Source organism: Dendrobium catenatum, unplaced genomic scaffold (assembly GCF_001605985.2).
Source record: "Dendrobium catenatum unplaced genomic scaffold, ASM160598v2 fragScaff_scaffold_377, whole genome shotgun sequence".
NCBI lineage: Eukaryota > Viridiplantae > Streptophyta > Magnoliopsida > Asparagales > Orchidaceae > Dendrobium > Dendrobium catenatum.
Genome location: NW_021318839.1, coordinates 483571 through 505413, shown reverse-complemented (window position 1 = coordinate 505413; position 21843 = coordinate 483571). Strand labels below are relative to the sequence as shown.

Here is a 21843-nt window from a genome sequence, read left to right as displayed (position 1 = left end):
ACGAACATTATGAGTCAATAGTGTAGTATTTTCAATTTTTCTAGTTTATTTACTTGTAAGGCATGTCTATGAATATGATCCTATTGAGGATAGGATGTGCTTTATAGTGTTTTCATGATACAAGACGACACTTAAGATTTCCCAATGCAACTACTATGATATGTACTTATGTAGTTTGAATTAATGTAAAAAAAGTTAAGTATTCATAGATTCCAAACCATTCATTAAATCAACAATTTGCTTTCCCAGAAAGTAAATAATAGATAGTAGAATTTGAACCTAAATGATAATGAAATCATCCAAATAATCTAAAGAAATAGCAAAAATGTAGAACCACGTAACATCAACAAGTAATTATAGTTTAATTCTCACAAATAGCATTAATTATTTCAATTTTGAATAAACTAAAATCACTAACAATCCAATATCAAATTATGGAGACAAAATAAGAACAAGGAACAAAAGAAAAAAATAAGAAAAATCAAACCTCACGCTGACACAAGGGAGATGATATCCTTAAGAATTAGATAGCCATACTGGTACCGCAATCGAATGAATTGCACATGTAACTTGGACACTCGTGATCGAAAACTAGAAACATATTTTATTAAGCCAAAGTTCTTTTTGCATGCCTTATAAAAACTATTTATAAACTACAAATATCTAAGTTCGTAGATATAATTGATACAAGACCAACCCAATTCAATTCAAAATAACTCTTCCAAAATTCTTATATATAATCAAATATATGTTAAACCAATAAGAATATATTTTAAAATTCTAAAGTTAATCCATCAACAAATCGTGTCAAACCCATCACTATACAAATCATATAATCAAGGATTTAAAAAATGCAGTCACAACAAAACCCCACAATCACAACAAAAACAATAGAAACACAAGATACTGCAAACTTCTGCATGAAGAATTGCCTTGGATAATCATAACATAACACAACAAAACCAAGAATTTATTCCACTTAAAGCAATTCAAAATCAAATGGATCAAAAAGTTACTGCTTAAGGAAGAAAATAATGTCACTCTTGAACACAACTCATATGCATAATGTCAAATTCCACCTCCAAGCAAGTCGATAAAACCAAACACCACCTAAAGGTAGCAATTCCAAATCAATATGCCCGACTCAAAAAAAAAAACTCAAACTCCAACAAAATTGAACTTCTGATATTCAGAAAGCAAAAATAAACATAACTTTTGTGTTTTTTAGTCATCACAAGCAAGTATGTCATCAACGCACTAGCAATATAAATCCACCAATAATAATAAACAAAATTTCACCAGCTAGAACAATCTCAAAACACGTTGTATGAAAATATTTCACAGAGAATTGAATGTGAATTCACAAAGAGGAGATAGAAAGCGAAAAGAGGTCAAAAAAGTATCTTAGTAATGGATTTATGAAATAAAAATAAATCAGTCACATCAAAAATAGAATGCATATCAAAATTTTCAATATGCAAACATTATTGTATTGTGTTAAAAAATTTTAAAAGTTATTGCCTTTCTTACACTTAATTTTTTTTTTATTTCTCAATAGAAACCTTTTGGAGTTAAAAGTGCTAAACACAATATGCCTTTATCACAAAATTAAAATTCTCTGTACTCGTTATTTAGACAAACATAAAGCTTAGGGTTCTTAAAATTTCTCAATAGAAATCTATTGGAGTTAAAGTGCTATACACAATATGACTTTATCACAAAGTTTAAATTTTGCGTACATGTTGTTTACACAAGTATGAAGCTTGTGATCATCATAATTAGTAGTCAAATTTATGCAGATATATGCATATACATCAGGCAAATCATACCAAGGATTATAATATGATATAATACAAGCAATAAAGATGTGAATATACCAATATTTGTCCTAAGGAATACTGCTAGTGACCTTTAGCTAATTCTTAGAAAATGAGATGCCAAATGAAAGCACTCAAACAACACAATTATGATATGTCTATATGAACAAACTCCTTAAGGAAAACTAACTCAAATGGCTAAATATATTTTTTGAGAAATTATGCACCTTTGCAATTAACTGTTGAAGTTATAAATTTTATGTTAATTTTAAGATGGTCGTCATTAATGAATTTTCTGAAATATTAATGCCACTTAACTCTCATCATAAAGTTCATTATATAAATTTGAGAAAATGACAAAAATGGTCTCAAGACTCTTTACGAAAGATCAAAATAATCTCAAATTACAATAAAAGATCATTTTGATCCCTCAATTCCTTAGGAACAAAAATAATCCCACCATTGAACTATTTTGAATCTTTTCTAAAAACTTGAGTGACCAAAATGTTCCTTTAATATAGTCGATGACCATTTTGGTTCTTCATAAAGAGTCAAGGGACCATTTTGGTCTTTAAAAAAACTAATAATAATAATAAATAAAATTTAAAAAAATAAAAATGGACCATTTTGATCTTTTTCTCATATAATTTTGTATGCTAAAATCAAGAACTAAAGCAAAATTAACATAATATGACCATATATCATGGCAATAATATCAACATATAGTTCATCCAAAGTTAAATATTCATATTACCAATTTGTTCATTAGCTACATTAGGTATGATTTCTTCATTTTCAAATTCATAACAAGGCTCGATTCCTAATAAATGTTTGGATCCAAATTTGACCCTATGCTCACTTTTAATTTTACATTCAAATTTTGATTTCTGAACAAGCACAAGTTCAAGTTCAAGAATATAATTCAATATATATGCATAATCAAATGTAAATTCAAATTATAATTGTAAATTACTTTCTACATTTAAATATCTTCAAGAGTATTCATGAATAACATTTTTCTTCAATAAGATTAGATTTACTGATTAGATATATTTTATAAGTTAAAAACCTTAAGTTAAATTATAGCCATAAATTAAGATCAAGCATGATCATTGATAGATAGTTCATTCAAAAAAAAAAAAAAACAGAGTCAAATCAAACCCAACTCTCATACTCACACCACAGGTCGGCATTTTAGCGTTTTCTAATCTATGGAAAGTTCTCAATGAGCTCTTCATGGTGATTTAAAAATTGTAAAATCAGATTGCATTTGCAACCAAAACAATCAACCAAAGAGTCAAGCTAAAGAGGAAGAGCATTACAAGAGTTGAGGCTACAACAACTCGTCCAAATTGCCGTGAAGCTTCCTCTGGAGGTGGGGAAAACACTACAAACAAAGCTCTAACAATTTCATCAACATCATTTTGACCTTGACAACACATCATCCACCATCTTTTCTCCCACCACCAGGCATCAATATTCCACCCCCAACCCCCTCCCTTCTTTGATTTGTTGAAAACCCTTTTGGTTCCCTTTCAATTAAGTCAATTGACCTTACAACCTTACAAAACCCTCAAAAACACAATAATGTTTCTTCAAACTCCACAAAATCATAATACCTCCAACCACACCTTCATTACTATTGGGTTTCCCTTTTGTCACCCCACTATCTAGTTCCCCATTGTCTTTGTTAGAATTCATAGAATTTGAGAAGGGTAAAAATACCTTCTACTTATTATACAAAATTATCCATATTTATAGATCTATACAAGATGTCTTAATAAAGAAATAAATAGCTTCTAATTGATACATAATTGCCTCAATATAATCCTTCCTAATTCAGCTATCCAAATATAGAAGGATATTGGCGTGATCCAAGTGAGCCTCCCACAGATTCTCATCTTGACCGTGGGATCAAATGCCAAGGGATGACTGAGATTTTGACACTCCCCCTCAAGCTGGAGAACAACTTGCAATTACTCGCTCAGAGGTAGAGCTACATTGGTTATGGATAGGATATCAACCACTAGAGAAAGCCGGCAATGAAGGCCGAAGATGGAAAATTATCCTCAAAATTCCGACAATAAAGGTCGGTAGTGGGAACCTGTATTTCTCATAATTCCAGCAATAAAGGTCGGTAGTGGGAACCTTTATTTCTCATAATTCCAGCAATGAAGGCCGGTAGTGGGAACTTGTATTTCTCAGAATTCCAGCAATAAAGGCTGGTGGTGGGAACTTTGTATTCCTTTGAAATTCAGCAATGAAGGCTTCTCGGAGAAAATTTCCCTTGTCGACAATAAAGGTCGATGATAAAGATTTTCTCTCCTTTTTTTTTCACTAAAAAAGATTTTTTTTCTGTCCGACAATGACGGTCGTTTTTTTTTTTTTTTGGGAAAAATTACCTTCCTGGTTTAATAAACAAACCGGGCCACCGACTCTTTAAAAGAGTCGGACCGGGTAGCTTAAGGTGCGCACGCAGGGACTCAAGCGGGAGCAGCTCGAGCTTGCGGCTTTGCTCCTTCGTCGACTTCGCTCCTTCGTCGACTTCCCTTTCGGTCGGATCGGGAGCAGCTCGAGCTTTCGTCGATTTCCCTTTTGCTACTTCGACCGTGCCTGGCGGAATCGGAGCCTCCGTCTGCGGAAGTAACTGGCGGAACCGAGGCTTCCATCTGTGGCGGCTCCTTGCAAGATCGAGGGCTTCAGTTGCGGAATTGGGTCGACAGCCTTTCTTCTGCAGCGACGTCTTGTAGCGTCAGAAGGTTGGATTGTTCGGCGATGAGGGCCGGCGGATTGGCTCTGATACCATGTTAGAATTCATAGAATTTGAGAAGGGTAAAAATACCTTCTATTTATTATACAAAATTATCCCTATTTATAGATCTATACAATATGTCTTAATAAAGAAATAAATAGCTTCTAATTGATACATAATTGCCTCAATATAATCCTTCCTAATTCAGCTATCCAAACATAGAAGGATATTGGCGTGATCCAAGTGAGCCTCCCACGGATTCTCATCCTGACCGTGGGATCAAATGCCAAGGGATGACTGAGATTTTGAAAGTCTTGTACGGGAAAACTTCGTATGTAAAAAAATTTAATTATTTTATTTCATTTTGAATGTGACTATCTTTTTTCTGCTTTCCACCCAAGGGAAAAATTTCTTTTGTGAGAGTATACAATCCCTTGGAGAAGGGCTTCCAAGGAAGGAAGCCACCTAAAGCACGACCATTAGTAGAGGTCTTCTTCGATTTTTTAGTTATGCTTGGTATCCCCACTCCGCCATCATAAACATCCACCATAACTACTATAATCCTGGCAAACAATTATCTTTCTTACCACTATATGATTAGAAGTCTAAGTTTAATTAACATAACCCCTTACCTTATCATAATTCATCCCTAACTATATCAATAGTTGTGAAGTGAATTCACTGATAAAATATTTATCATAGGTAAATCAATTGTTCAAAGGAACTTAAGTGGAGTCTCTGGATTGTTTGCAACTTGCACTAGTCAAAATCTCATCCATTCAACATATTTCTATTACATATAGGTTAGACATTTTTAATCAAACATCAACCTTTTTACATCAAAAGAAATTTCAAACACCTTTGGAGAGGATGACAGCTCAAAGACAAACTGAGTCAAGTTTAGAGATGAGATTTAAAAAAGTTTTGCGAGGGTTGAAAAGCCAGTGTGACTTAAAACTTTTGAAATATTAGCCTGTTAATGGTTGATTAACTTGTATGAAGTAGCTTTGCTTGATTGCAATTTTCATACAAAATTGTGTACATGAATTATGGTATAATTGCTTGTAGTTGTTCAGCATATCATAGCTTTTGTTGTTTGCTTGTTTTTTTTCCTAAGACTACAAGAAGTATAAATAGTTTACTTTTGCTTCATCATCGCAATCAAGACACTAATGATTGGTTTTGGTATAATCTTACAATTTACTTCTTCCTTTTAATTCCAAGAACATTTGCTATATATTTTTGTTGGATGAATCCTTTATATCTAAGATTGTTAGTTGTTTGTATGAAATGTAGTTTTATTATGCATGCCATATGTATGAGACTTTGTATGCATATTCATATGCTGCCACGAATATGATTTTACTTTGTGCTTCATGACAATAGCTAATACATGGCTAAAATATTTTCTTTTTTTTATGCAATTGATCTAATGATTCATGACCTAAAATCAAGTTGATTGAACTTGCTGTTGAATTAATGGTGCAATCTCTTGGCCATCCCAGTTTGTATGCCCATGATCCAAGCTAAAGATGGCAAAATTAGCATATTTTTCAAAATTTCTAGTAATCCTATAAGTTATGCTCTCCGTATCCTAACATTAACGCGCAAAAAATATTGGGAATTTGCCAAGTCCTGGAATGCAATTGCACAGATCACATGTCAGAAGCTTAAGGTGGATTAATGGTCATTGTAAAATGGCCGAAAGAGATGAGATAAATATAACAACTGAGAAGTGAAATAGCATCATTCAAACCAGTATTATTATTTGACTCTTAAGCATGAACTCTTTTCATCTTGAAATCAGTATGAGATGGGAGACTTTATCTATGTGCAAGCAACATATGGTAAAAAAGTGAAATATAAACGTTCTAGCCACTACAATTTGTCAAAAAAAAAATCTCAGTAACAGACCCAAAAGAGCATTCAGCATACAACAAATTGAACGTGGCATCTTGAAGCTTTGAAAGGGAATTAAAAATTAAATATAGAAGCAAGGAAAGAAAATTTACCTGAGCAAGTGAATAATGGTGTCTGAGTGTTAAGGTCCCACAATCTTACAGTAGTATCACCAGATCCACTAGCAAGGTTTCTGCTATCAGGGCTAAAAGCAACAGAAAGTACAGCTTCTGTGTGGCCTGCAAAGGAGGCCAAGACAAGCAACATAACTTCTCTACAGCTTTTTAAATTTAGAAAAAGCATAAAACAATTAAAGTTTGTGAAAGAAAAAATAATCATATAAACTATCTGTTTTTTTTTTTTTCCTTTTTCGAGTTATTGGAGAAACCTAGTCTTAATACAAGTTTTCACCTCTAACCACATCCCATAAACCTTCATAATATAAATAATAAATTTATAAATACAAAACTGCCTTATAAATAAACTCTAATACCATACCATCAAATCAGATGACGAATGAATATTTGCACAAAAGCAGATTAGTTGGATAAGTAAAAGTTCATAGCCAAATATGCTAACTAACTAAAATTTTTATGATGAAGAATGAATGTTTGCACAAAATCAGTTTAGTTAAATAAGTAAAAGTTTAGAGCCAAATATGTTAGCCAAATAAAATCTTCATAAATGGAACAGTTATAAAAATAAATGTAGCTCCTTCATCGTGATGCAAGCAGATTATATAACTCTAGTTACAGTGATTACAAAATTTTCATATGAAAATACTAGTACTACCCTATTATGCACTAATATATATATATATATATATATATATAATGTTCCATCAATTGGTTATCCCAGCTAATCAACTACCTGCATTTTACATGTTATCCTTCTTCAACTTCTGGTGAGACTGATGGGTCTAGGTTAAACCCTGCTATTAGAGAGGGTTTTCGAACTATCAAACAAGCACGTTCATTAACATATATGACGTGTTCTCAAGCTATCAAACGAGTTTGTTCACGAGCATAACTAGCTAGTGTTTTCGAGCTACTGGTTGAGCTCGCTTACGAACAAACGAGCTATAATTCTTCTTCTAAACAAACTTGTTCATACATATTTTAAACAAACAATCTAACAAACACGAATATTTATAAATTAAGAATCATTTTTATTACATATAACTAACTAATATTATAATAAAATTAATTATAAATAAATTGTATATAATATCAATTTAATAGAATTTTATAATATGTTTTAATTATATATATTATAATATTTAATTTATTTTAAAATTTATTAATTACTATTTATAATATCATTAAATTATAATAAATGTAAAATATTTATGTAAGGAATGTTAATCAATTTTATAATCAAATATCACTAGAATTTTTAATGACCTTATTCACGAGCTCTATCAAATAAGAATCGAGCATTATCAAACTTCATGTTGAGCTTATTTGCGAGCTTCAAATGATGTTGTTCGTAAACATAAATGAGCTGAACGCTTAGTTGTTTAAGCTTGTTATTTAAGCATCGACCAGTTAAAAAAATAATCAAGCTTGTTTGCTTAATTAAACGATCACGAATGACCTTTAATGAAGCAGAGCAACTAGTAGCTCATCGAACGCTCAGTTTGTTTGTAGCCCTACCTCATAATAATGCTTCTTCAAAACACCTTGTTCCCTCACCTTAGAAGTGAATTGTTGGCTATCCTCTTTGAAATGCAACATCATAGTTCCATGAGCTTCTTCTTAGTTTAACTACGACATTTCTTCTAATAAGCTAATCCCATGCTTCGTCCTACATAATAACTTAAAAATTTATCCTTCCTAGCTCCACCAACAATGCAAAACATAATTAAAAGATGAGGGTGCGGTGCCTTACCCTGACTATTTGGTATCAGCTATATGAATACTTATTCAACTAAGAACTACATTTTTGTATACTCCTGCACAAGTAAATCTTTTAAAGAGACCTCAATGCTATTTTTTTACTATTTCATAGCGTTATCACGTTAATTCTCTCTCCCTCCTTTGTTCCATCTATTGTTCCTAGTTAATGTCCATTAAATTTAAAATCATCTAAAAAGTAGTGCTTTATCCTTAATAGGCATTACCTTGAAATTTTCACATATAAGCTTTGATCATCCTTTGTTACTCTAAGCTTTGATTGATGCAACATAAATTGCAGCATTGCCATTAAATAACAGAATTTCCCTTGAATGATCATATGGTATTTGTTAAAAAACACAAAATAGCTCATTAGAAATTTTATTATCCCAAAATATTTGTCGTTGGCTTTATGAATCCTCCTCCTTATCATACCACCATTAAAAACATGCTTTTTGTCTCTTAATTTTGACCATCGAGCATCAGATCAATGAGGTAATTCATATCCCTATCCATATTCTTGGAGATGTTGATCCCGATCATATATGTTAGTTAGTTTTTTGTAAAAATAATTGTTCTCTATGTTAAGCATTAACCATAAATATGCTAATGAAGTTTATTAAAACAATTCATTACTTTTTTGCCCATAACTGACAGATTTATGTAAAATGTCCAAAAAATTGAGCTTCTGCAGTACCATACACTTCCAACATTGGCATCTTTCCAAAAGCAACCAACATAACAGCCGGACCATACACACAAGAGTGTATTGATCAAAATAGCTGTTTTTTTTTCCTTCTGCCCACACAACAGCTCTTCACATGAATGCATAGTTGCATACCCACTAACTAGGGGCAGATCAATGTTTGATTAAGGGAGTGCGCCACTTAATCTTGTAAGGATTCTTTGCTACAAAACATGAAAATTTCAAATTTCTTATATGTTTTAGCAACTGCTACCACTAATCTTGGGTAAATGACTGTATGAGGCAGGGCAACTCCAAGCACAGCTTTTGGCCTCCATCTCTTATGACTTTCCGAGTAGGCTTCTAAGTGAGTTTAAGATAATGCGTACTAGATACGTTCAATCACGCTGTCATTTTTAACAGCATATAAGGTTTAGTATGAATTTTTCAAAATTACTTGACACACAGTACAGAGTTTTGCTTTGATGGATTCATTGGATTGGTTTTTTGGCAAATGCCTGAATATCAATGCTCTCTTCCATATGGTTATTTCCCTTTCAAGAAAGTTTAATTGTGGTTTGGCAGGTTCATTCCATATAGAATCACATAAAATTTTATCTGAGGTTTGATTTTTATTAAAATACTGTCCTTTGTTGAATAAATGATTTAGATAAGTATTGCCAGTAGTATGCATGTAAAGTTTATTTGTAAACCAATACTAAATGTATCTATATGTGTTCTTTAATTTAACATTATGCATTTATGCATTTTGTAGACCAATATTAAACATATCTATATGTGTTCTTTAATTTAACAATATGTGTTTAGGTTCACCCATACAATATGATAATAAATTTGCATGATAATATTTGCAAATAACTTACGATTTTCACTATGATAAATATTTAATCTTTTGGTTGTAATATTTATTTATCTTTTAAATTTATTTTGATTTGAGGGAAAGTTTTTCAAAAAAAAAACATTAGCACCTAAAAAACCATCAAGAATATGTTAAAAGTTGCTTTTAAAAAATGAAATTAATTTGGTTGACCTTCAGATGCATTCAAGATTACAACTTAAATTATTTAACTGTCATCAATATGAGGAACATAGCTATAGGCAATCTAATTATTCAAATGAAGTTTGTATAATGTTAATTTTACTTTGAACAGACACCCATAGATCATATAGTTGCTATTATTCCCCATAGATCATATAGTTGCCATTATTCCCCCACCCCCCAACCACCAACACAGGGTCTTGGTCCACCACTGCCACAAATACATGCCAAATGTAATGCAAGACTCAAATACAGCAAACAAATGCAGTAAACCCTTAAAATATAATGCATAACTCAAATACAAGTTTAGGAGCTCGTGCTATAAGCATTATTGAGTTAAGGCATGGATGCTAAAATAAAAAACCTGCAATTGTAGCTGAACATCGATTAACTGGACGAATTCGGAAAATTGCTTGAGCCTGGTACACTATGCGTAAAACCTTCTCCACCGACACTGTAGAATCACATAAAAATGTAAATTCTTCAACAGTTCACAGTAAAACTTACCTTTTGACAAAACATTATACATGAGAAAAAACCTTAAAAATGCACAACTATAAAAAATATTCAACTCATGGGTAAAACACCTTTATTCTTTTGCAGATATTCTCCAAGCTGCATAACAAGCTCCTGATCTGATATGTAAAATGCATATGGCAACTTCTCCTCCTATTAAGCGGGAGAAAAAAAAATGAAATAAAGTAAGTTTCATCTACAAAGGCCAATTATGATTGTTAAAAAGACGAGTAAAGATACACCCCAATGTATAATTAGAAAGGATATTGAAAAGAAATCAATGGTTTATCACAAAAAGTAACACAAATCATGATCTTCAAAACTTACATTGAGATTTATGTGTTTATACTTCAAAATGATTCAGGATAGTACTAAATAATACTTATAATCTCAAACTTCGCTACATGCCTTTTTGCTTTAAAATTCAACATTGGCACTTGGCAGTACGAAATATTAATATAACAGACAGAAAAAGAATCCTTGAACCTCGCATATTACATAAAATAAGTAAACCAGGCAACGATATTTCAACAAGGAATCCATTGTGAATCATCATTTATGAATAATAACCACCAAAACGAACCTCAATAACACGGTAGAGAAGTAGGCTCACAATCTCTGTGATCAACCTAAAACTAATAAGCCAATACGGGCTTCAAGAAGTCCCCTAACTTGCCTTAACTTGAAAGAAAAAATGGGTAGCTTGCATTTTAGTTATCACAGTAAAACGAAATTTCGCTTTAAACCAATCCCAACTTAATCTACAAGAAAAAAAAAAAAACTAAAGGATTCAAATTTCATTTCCACGTAAAGAAAAATAGAAGCTTTCCAGATGCCTACTTCCTGAAAAATTAAATACATTAAACGCAAACCAAGATTAAAACCCTACGACTACGACATCCACATGCCAAAATAAAGGGGAAGAAGGCCATAGAGGTTACATTTTGGTGGAGCTTGTTGACAAGTTGCTGCAGCTGGAGTGGTCCGGCGTTCTGCGGAAGATAGAGGGGTGCACCGAGAGGTTCTCCCTCGAGATTAGTCAACAAGCACATCACACTGTTATTGGAAATTATTTCTCCACCACTGACTACCGTTTCCATCTCCCACAATCTTACAATAAGAGTGCAACTCTGTAGTTGATTACGATCTCGGTGGGAGGACAACCCGCGGAAGAAGAACTATATTGATACAGCTCCCGTCCAGAATTCCTCGCTTCTTTTTCGTCTTAGAGGGTTTAAGTTATACAGGAGCTCCCGAGGCCACTTCTTCGCTTCTGTTTCTTCGTGAGTTCCCGCCGCCGCTTCTTCGCTCCTTGTTATTTGAGGGTTTCAGGTTGGCACCGAGAGGACAGGGCGGGGAGGAAAGGCGAGGGTTATTTTATACAATTCTTGTGAAATTAAATGTAACAATTAATATTAAATAATTCAAAATATATTAAATAAAACAAATTACTTATTATAATTTAACTTGATTAACAACAATTCTTTATATAATTAATGCTATAAATTCTTAATTAATGATTAATTAAAATTTATATCTTGCTAATTAGAAATTAAGTTGTGTAACTAAAATTGATAAATAATTTATTGATTAAACTATTAATATTTAATATAAATATATGAATTTATAGCTTAAATTAAATTTATTGATTAATATCAGTGAATTAAAAACATATTAACTTAAGTAAGTTAATATTATTTTTTAATACGATTGAATATAAATTATTGCTTACTTATTATGATAATTTATTAAGTAATGATGAATTAAAATGTTATCTTATGTTAAATGTGATCTCATTAATTTAATTAATATTGATATAGGAACAATTAATATAATAAAATATCGTAATCATTTAAATTCATAAATCCTAAAGTTAAATAATCAAATTATATCATCTAATTATATTTAAGCTCTATCATATTAAGTTTTTTTATGACTTAACTACATAATTATTGAATTTACTCGATACAACTTGAGTTAAATCCTACTTGCAGTCAAATCTCCCTGGAAGAGTAACTTGATAGTTGAATACTTAAATATGATATAAGCGGAAGAAACATTCAGGGTTGAAGAACTCCCTCATTAAAAATAATAAGATACCAACAATTTATTATAAATTCTTAAATATTATGTTATTTCGTGCTATAACCGAGCTAGGCCCTAGTAAATTCGAATCAAGTAGCCCAAGTTCGTCCCACGGCAAATTATTACGTCCGGTGTCTAGTTTCGTCCGGACACCAATCCAGACGCACCACGTTATCAAAATATATCGGGATCCAGTGTATCCGGGTGACGTGACGCCTATGAATTGGATGTCCGGATGTCCGGTGATCGAACGTAATAATTCGCCCCGTCCCACAGGCTGAGCCGGGTGGGGGCTCTGTGCTGCCAATAGCCTAGTCAATAATTGACATTATATAAATTTTGAAATAGATATGAAATTTTGTAGTCTTATCTAATCATTTTTAATCAGAATATTTCAATAAAATTATTTTCATTTTAAAACGGAATATTGGCCATGCTGCACTGCCGAACTAACCTAGGCCACCGATGGCGAGCGCCTTACGATTCGTGCAGCGGTCAGCCTCCCTCCATCAACTCCCATTATCCGGACTGAGCAGCTCGCGACGCTATTTCTCTATCTTACCTCCGGCGAGCAGTGGTCAGCCTCCCTCCATCAGCGGTCAGCCACACCATATTCCATCGCCGGGTTACCAGTGCCGTCGGCACACGGCACCGTCGCTCCGTCGACGATTCGCCGGCTGGGGATAAGCCCATAAGCTTCGAGCATGCGGTATATCTTTTCAACAACGGCGATTACCACCGGTGCCACGACTTCTTCGAGGAGCTCTGATACGAAGCCGAAGAGCCTACTCGGACAATTCTTCACGGCATCCTCCAGTGCGCCGTTGGCTTTCAAAATCTCTTCAACCAGGTGATGACAGATTCAAACTCTATCTTTGTAAATTGGTTTTAGGTTAGTGTTTAGAGATTGGAAAATTAAGGTTTCTTGATTGGGCTAACAGAACCACCGCGGGGCGATGATGGAGTTGGGAGAAGGTCTTTGCAAGTTGAGGAAGATGGGGATTCGAGAGCGGGCCATTCCTTAGATTCGAGCAGGAGATCTCAGAAGCTTTGGAGTTTGTTTACCAGACGCAGAAGGAGCTTGCCGCATGTAAGATTTATAATGTTCTTTGACAAAAAATATATGTTTTTTTTTTTTTAAATCTTTCGCGCTAAGTGCTATTAATTTTTCTTTTTTTGGGGAGAAATTTATGGGCTTAGCCCAATTTCATAAAACTATAAGAATTACAAGTGAAGTAACGGTTACAACTTTGAGTGAAAGAAAAAACATAAAGCTAACTGAAGCTGCAACAAACAAAACCCAAGCATCATTGCTTGAAACCAAACTAAAGGGTGTAGCAGCACACTCCCAAAAATTGCAGCAGCATAAAGAGATTCAGAACTTGAGAAGATCAAATAGCAGAAACTAGCAGCAAATGCAACAGATTAAAGTAGTAAATGCAGAACATAATCCTTCGAACTCCAACTAGAGATTTTAGCACGCAAGGCCTCCTTAATTTTGAAACGGAGGAGATTGAACTGATTTTTAAATTTCCTTGCATTTCTTTTACTCCAAATAAAGTATATAGTGCAACATATAGCAGGATAATTGAAGTGCTTTTGCACTTTGTGTTCAAAACAAAATCCCTCAAAAAGCTGAAATATATGATGCATGTTGGTCTGAGTAGAAAATTATCACAAAAAGGAAAAATATTCGATATGATGGCAAAAGTGTAATTATTAAACCTACAACAAAGAACAACGTAAGAGATCAAAGGCAGAGAGAACAGAGGAGAATAGTTTCTGCTTCTATCATTTCATTCATTGCATTCCCGTGAACAATACAGGTATATATTGATGATAATATAACCAAAATGTAAGTGGAGAAGTGCTTATGCTATGCCAGTCGTGAGCCATGTGCTACGTCTGCTGTAGTCGAAGGTGGACACGATTTTGTGGTATGATTACTGCCAAAGCATGTTAACAGCCTCCCTCAAGCTGATGGTGCTGGAGAAACCATAAGCTTGGTGTGAAGAGTTGTAAAACGAAGACAAGGAAGTGCCTTAGTAAAAATATCAGCAGTTTGATCCTGGTAATTGATGTGGTGCACATTAATTGTAGCGGACTTAATGCAAATCGCGTATGAAGTGATAATCCACCTTTATGTGCTTAGTTCGTGCATGAAACACGGGATTATGAGCAAGTGTTATAACTAATACATTATCACAATAGAGAGAGGTGGGTGCTGAAATAGAGAACTGAAAATTAGCTAGAAGGCGCCTAATCTAAATAATATATGTGGCTGCAGTAGCTAACGCACGATATTCAGCCTCCGTGGAAGAGCGAGCTAACGTGGAAGAGCGAGCTAACGTAGGTTGTTTTTTAACACACCAAGAAACAAAAATATAACAGTTACAACTTGGATTGAATAACCTGAATTATGTTATGTTATGTTAGTATTTATTTTTGTTTGAAGTCTAAACTTGAGGTATGTAAACTTTTCAGTGATGTACTACTTTGGATTTATGTAATGGCTTTTTAATTATCTTATGTTGAAATTTAAAGTTATTAGTTGCTTCCGTTTAATGAGATGTATGAGAACTGAATTGTTGGATGTTTTATAAAGATTATCAAATGTTCAAAAGTATCGTCTGATGAATTAAAGAAGTGTTTATGTTAGTAATAGTTCTTGTACTGTTAAGAGATATTATGTGGTGTTACAAGACTTGAGGAGTTTCTTATGGGAAATAGGAAGGCCAAAATATATTAAAGGATGTCCAGTCGAAGGGATGTTGAGAGTGTTGCAGATATCCATCGCTAAGGGAGATTGATGTTGGGTAAGGATGATGAAGCTTTGGTTATAGTTGATATTAAGTCCTGAGAAGGCAGAAAATTCAGAGAGGATATCGTTGGGTGCATTGGCATTTTGAATAGAGGTTTTCCCAATGCCAAAACATTATCAACATAGAGCAAATCAATATATTTGTAGTTCCCAACATTAACCCCTTGAAAATGGTTAGCAGCCTGTAATAATGAAGAAAGAGCATCCATGACAAAACAAAAAAGCAAAGGAGAAAGGGGGCAACCCTACCTAAGCCCATAAGTTGAATAGAAGAAGCCCTCAAGCGCAGATGGAGAAATGGATATTAGAGATGCAGGTCTTGATCCAAGAAATAAACATCAAAGGAATGCCTTTTTGCTTAATTCTATTAAAAATAAACTCTCTGAAAATAATGTCGAATGTCTTGTAAATATCAAATTTAGCACAGAAATATTTTGATGAAGCTTTTCTTTTGAAATCATTTAGCATTTCAGATGTCAAGAAAATGTTGTCAGTCAAGACCCTATCCTGAATGAAACCAGATTGAGCAAGATGAATCAGGTTATTCATAAGAGGCCTAAGTCTGTTAGTAAGGATCTTGGCAATAATTTTATAAAAAGAGTTGCAGAGAGATATGGGTCTAAATTCAGTCACATTTTTGGCATGACTAAGCTTGGGAATAAGGACAATGGCCGAAGTTTTGGCCCTTCTAAAGAGATACCCAGTTTGAAAAAATAACGTGACAGCTTTACAAACATGATCTCCAATGAATATCTAAGTGCTTCTGAAAAATTCAAAGGTGAACCCATCCGGGCCAGAAGTAGAGGAAAGAGGAGAAAAGAACCACTGCCATGATTTCCTCCTCAGTAATGGGGTTGCTTAATTGCAAAGCTAAGTCAAATTCAAGAACATGGCCAAGATCAATGACAGAGATGTCTATAACAAAAGGTGGATGAGAATTATAGAGTGGTGAAAAATGCTTAATAAGGGACTCAGAGATGCTTTTGTGAGAGGAGAAAGAATCATCAGCAGTAGTAATTTATTTCACACTATTATAGTTTTTCTTGGTGTTTATAGCATACAAAAAACTTCAAATCATCTTTCCCGTTTTTTAACCACTTAGCCTTGGCTCTCTGACTGTGGAAATTATTGGTTTCGGACACCGGACGTCGTCCAGAGCCCAATAAAAATGCGCCACATCACCCTCTACTCGATAATGAGCAGTACCAAGCAGTACCGACTCGGTATTGCTCTGTACCGAGCTCAGTACTGTTCAGTAATGCTCAGTACCGAACTCAGTACTGCACAGTACCGAGCTCGGTATTGCTCGGTAGTGGATAATGTGGCTGCACCTGATTGGTCTCCGAACGGTGTGTCCGGTGTCCAAACCCAATAATTTCCCCTCTGACTGACCCAATAGAACCAGGAAGAAGAGCACTATTAATTTTTCTATTATTAAGCGGTGACAATACCCTGTTGGCTCTAATTTTAGACTCCAATAACCATATGTAGCTTTATGCTTTACTCGCAAAAACTGACTCCCATTAAAGATTCAACAGGAATTGGAATATTCAATATTTATTAGGATCCCAGTTCAAGGTGTGCAACGATCATGTTCCTTTGTCACTTGGGGCATAAGAGATTCAGGTAGTTTTATAGTTAAATCTAAGGCTTTTTAAGTTTCATACATCTGGTGTAGGGTTCAAAACTTGATATGGCCATGAGGCTGGTTAGTAGATGTGGTTGTCGTGCTGATCACTACATTGGTCCGTGTTAGATGCATCATCGTCCGAAAAAATTAGTGGTATGCTAAGAAATAACTACTTCATTTAACCAAGACGTAGCCTTTTTTAGACCAAGGCACAACCTTTGTCGACCAAAGTTCAATCTTGGCGGACCAAGGCTCACACCAACTTGAAGATCAATCTGATCATGAGGGTGGATATTGGAAAAATTTACATCAACAGGCAATTTTTTGTCGGGATGATGAGATAAAAGTTTCAAAGTTTTAAGAGAATGCTCAAAGCATGAAACATTTAAATAGTCACTGATATATCACAAAAAATTGTCTTGATCGGGCACAAATCTCGAGGCATATCCATGCAAAAATTATTTGAAATGAAAATGAGAATCATCCAAGCTCTAATTTCAACAAACTTATAGTTGAATTGAACATCTTGACGATACAACCCAACGACACCAAAATCAGTCTAATCCGAGCTCAAATGGGCCCAAATAAAGGGTCCAAAGCATATTTGGAGGGTTCAAAGCATTAATTGAATAATCAAATGATCGTTGAATATGGCATGCTCATAGTCAAATCGAGCAGCTCGACCAGACGAATCCAACGAGCCTAGAATCGCTTAATTCTGACATCATTAAGGCACATAAATGCTTGATAAATGCTCTATGATCAAGAGAATCACTATCAGCTATCTGATGGAACACTCGTTGTATGCCCCCTCAATCTTCTCCATATTTACAAGCCATGTTACTCTAAAAAAAACTATGAATAGTCCCCCATTATTCACATGAAGGGGGGAGGAAGAGAAGAGAAAACTTGGGAGTTCTCTTGCCACCGATCACCATTGACGTTCTTCCCGACCACCTATCGTTATTGGAAGTCTGCCCGTTCGTTGGCCGATGTCGGATTCTTCCCAACCACCGACCGTTGCTAAACTTCTACTCATTCTTGGACCATCACAAGATTTTTTCACCTAGAATACCCGACTGAAGATTTACAAAACTATACAATACATTGTATTCTCCCTGTCCTAGGGATAAATGACATATTGACTTTTGTAATATATTCAAATACTAGTGAAACCATTTCGACTGGGGAAGGCCCCGTGATTTTTTTCTTTTTCGGAAATTTCCACATAAAAATCTTGGCGTTTTCTTTATCATATGTTTGTGTGTTGAGATTTCATACATCGCTAAGACAAAGTATTTTTATTCTAATACTGTGAAATTTTCAACCCGCAATAGTCATAAAAAATATCATGGACCATGTTCTAACTCGGAGCATTTGCCTTATAACTTTGTTTAATTTTTTTACCATCCTGATACAAATTGCATCAGGATAACTCGAAATTATTTTTATTTATGGGCATCATAGGTGTGAGAGGCAGGATCATGAGAGTGAAAAATTATTAAGTGCAGATAAGAGTTTAGATACCGTTGTGTATATAAATGTGTCCACCTTCCAACTTACTTTAATGGATAATGACTGGAATTTCTTAAAATAGGTTTTATTTATTCTATAGTTGAATATACCGAGTGAGATCACTGCAGAAGGAGCAGTAATTTGCGCTATGAAACTATGGACAAGCAGTTTCAAAGTCCTTCAAAAAACTCCATGGCTTTTTCCAAAGAATTTCAACGTTTTCTTCATAATGTAATTTAATGTGATCCATCGTTGAAAGTTTTTGTTTTTCTTTCCGATTGTTGCTTTGTAAAATGGATAAATTAGATAATTTTCTTACAAACAACTTTGTTCAGGAGTGACTTAAGATGATATTGTGTATGCTTCATTTGTTTTTATTGCTGAGCCAATGGACGTAAAACATAGAAACGTTAACTATTGATATTTTTTAACAGAATATCAACCCTAACCAACCTGTATAGTGTTAGTCAGCAGTTAGGACATCCATTTTGTAAAAGTAAATTTTTATTGTTGATACTTGAATTTGCTTGACTAACCTTGGATTTTATATAATCATGATGTAGCATATGTCACATTTTTATTTAAGCATATTAAATTCAAGTTTGCCACGATAAGTGAATGCTTTCAGAAATCATTTTCTACCAATTTTTCCATTACTCTACATTTGCACTCTTTCTTTCAAGCGTCCAAGCACAGGCTTCTCATCACCATTGAGTACTCTCCTTTGCTTGTGTGATTTTGATAGGAAATACTTGAGTTTGCAAGTAACCCTAAGAGAAATACTTGAGTTCGCAAGCAAACCTAACAGTAATTGGTGAAAAACTGTGAGAAAACTGCTGATTTCATAGAGAAATCAGCACTACGAAGCAAAATTTTCAAAAAATGGAGAGAACAACATAAGCAAACTTCTTCTATTCAATCCACGAACAAAGAAAAATAATAAACGATACAAGTTTCTTCAATTTGAGAGGAGTAAATAACTCTCCAAATCTCTAGCCAAGCCTAGAGCCTAAAGGAACAAACCGTAGATCTCAAATATGATTTCAAACTCAAGATGAAACCCTAATTCTATCATTAGCAACTAATTAAAGCCAAAGGAGAAATACAAAATCCCTAAACAACCCTAATTCAAATATTTCCATCCAAAGCAATTATTAATCAAGGTGTGAACGGGCCCCATAGGAGCAGCCGGCCCCTTCCTCTCCCTTTTTTGGGCCGGCGGCTATAGTATAAAACCGGTCCACTTGGGTCCGAAGAATTTTGTAACTAGTCAACGTTTTCTTCATAATGTAATTTAATGTGATCCATCATTGAAAGTTTTTGTTTTTCTTAACGATCGTTGCTTTGTAAAATGGACAAATTAGATAACTTTCTTACAAACTTTGTTCGAAAGGAGTGACTTAAGCTGATATTGTGTATTCTTCATTTTTTTTATTGCTGCGCCAGCTGGACGTAAAACATGGAAACGTTAACTATTAATATTTTTTAACAGAATATCAACCATAACCAACCTGTTTAGTGTTAGTCAGCAGTTAGGACATCCATTTTGTAATAAGTACATTTTTATTGTTGATATTGAATTTGCACGACTAACACCTTGGATTTTAAATAATAATGATGGAGCATGTGTCACATTTTTATTTAAGCATATTAATTTCAAGTTTGCCACTATAAGTGAATCTTTTCAGAAAATCATTTTCTACCAATCTTTCCATTACTCTACATTTACACTCTTTCTTTCTTGCGTCCAAGCACAGGCTTCTCATCACCATTGAGTACTCGCATTTGCTTGTGTGGTTTGTGCATCAAGATTTATCTGAGATTATTGATTTTGCTCAGAACATGACATTGATTTGGATTATTATTGAAGCAATGCTAAGGATTCGTTTAGGAGCTGCTTTAAAAAAAGTAGTAAGAAAGCCGTCTCAAACGAAACCTAACTATATATTCTTTGACAACAGGGATCTTATTATATCTTTCCATGGTTACTTCAGGTGCTGATGACTTGTGCATCGCAATGGATGGCTCGGAAGTATCCTATAGATTACTGGGAAGCTTTGCTGCTGGGCAAAATCTATACAAAGTAGATCACAGTCCAGAAGGATTACCTTGCATCATCTTTACTTCAAGTCGCCATCACGTTTTAGATAAGCCTTCCATGGTTAAAGTTCCCACACTGGACGCAAGCAAAGAACATCTTGAAGCATTCCAGTATAGAAGTAAATAAGAAGGTTTCCTTTCATCCTCTTACTGTATATTATCTCTTTATTCTCACTTAAGATTGTACATTTTGTCAGTAAGTCTTCCATGATTACCTCAAGAGCAACCTTATTTTACTTGCTAAGAAATATAGTATTTGGAAATCATTTTGTGGAATCTTACAGATATAAGTTATTTTCATAATTTTTATTTCTTAGCTTCCGTTCAGTTCTTTCGGGTGGAAGACAACCCTCATTTAATTTACCTTTATGAAACCTTGTAGATGTTTTAGTGATCTGTTAATCTAGCATAAATATGTCAAGCCAAATCATTGAAAACCTAAAGTGAACCATACCGGAATCGAAAATTTGATTACTAAAGTTTCGTTTCATTTGGGACGGCTTTTGTATTGTTCTTAAATTAGCTTTTTAGTATAAAAATTTTAATTTTTGTACTATAAAGCTGCTTTAAGAAGCAGTAAGAAAGTCATCTCAAACGAAGCCTAAGAATTGTGTTTTTAAACCATAAACTAAATCAAACAATTGCACTAAAAGTTTTTTGTTCAATTTGATTTAGTTTCTTATAATGGTAATTTAATTTTGGTTTCAAGTTTGTTAATTAGTTTTTTTTTTTTTTTTTTAATGTTTAGGTCAATTAAGTCAAACTTACACAAACATTACAAACACAAGCTTTGAACCAAGGATCTCTTGGTAGTTAGCTAAAGCTCCCAACCAATAAATCAAGATGAACTGCATTTAAATAGTATGGTGTTAAATACGTATGAATTTGGAATGAAATCATAGTGTACACCACTAGTTTACAACAACAACAACAACATCAAGCCTTTATCCCACTATGTGGGGTCGGCTATATGAAACCTTTTTCTCCATTGTGTCCTATTAAAAGTCAAATTCTCGTTTAAATCTAATAAAGAAAGGTCATTCCTAATATTTTCTAACCAAGTCTTTT

At 33.9% G+C, this 21843-nt stretch overlaps 2 protein-coding genes across 2 annotated transcripts in view; one reads left to right on the top strand and one right to left on the bottom strand.

The window, feature by feature from the left end:
- The window catches only part of LOC110098223 (notchless protein homolog), a 30312-nt gene extending 18321 nt beyond the window's left edge, over positions 1–11991 (bottom strand). Inside the window, exons 1-4 of the mRNA XM_020824967.2 lie at positions 11566–11991; positions 10696–10777; positions 10473–10562; positions 6582–6707 (exon numbers count right to left, since the gene is read on the bottom strand). Coding sequence (XP_020680626.1) covers positions 6582–6707; positions 10473–10562; positions 10696–10777; positions 11566–11724 — 457 coding nt within the window. The 5' untranslated portion in view covers positions 11725–11991. The remainder of the gene's footprint in view (positions 1–6581; positions 6708–10472; positions 10563–10695; positions 10778–11565) is intronic.
- Positions 11992–12944: 953 nt separating this feature from the next.
- On the top strand, positions 12945–21084 carry LOC110098240. Its single transcript, XM_028693873.1, is given in 5 exon segments — positions 12945–12951; positions 13243–13559; positions 13651–13712; positions 13714–13799; positions 20670–21084. Coding segments are annotated over 5 exon segments (705 nt in total). The 3' UTR covers positions 20903–21084.
- The last annotated feature ends 759 nt before the right edge of the window (positions 21085–21843 follow it).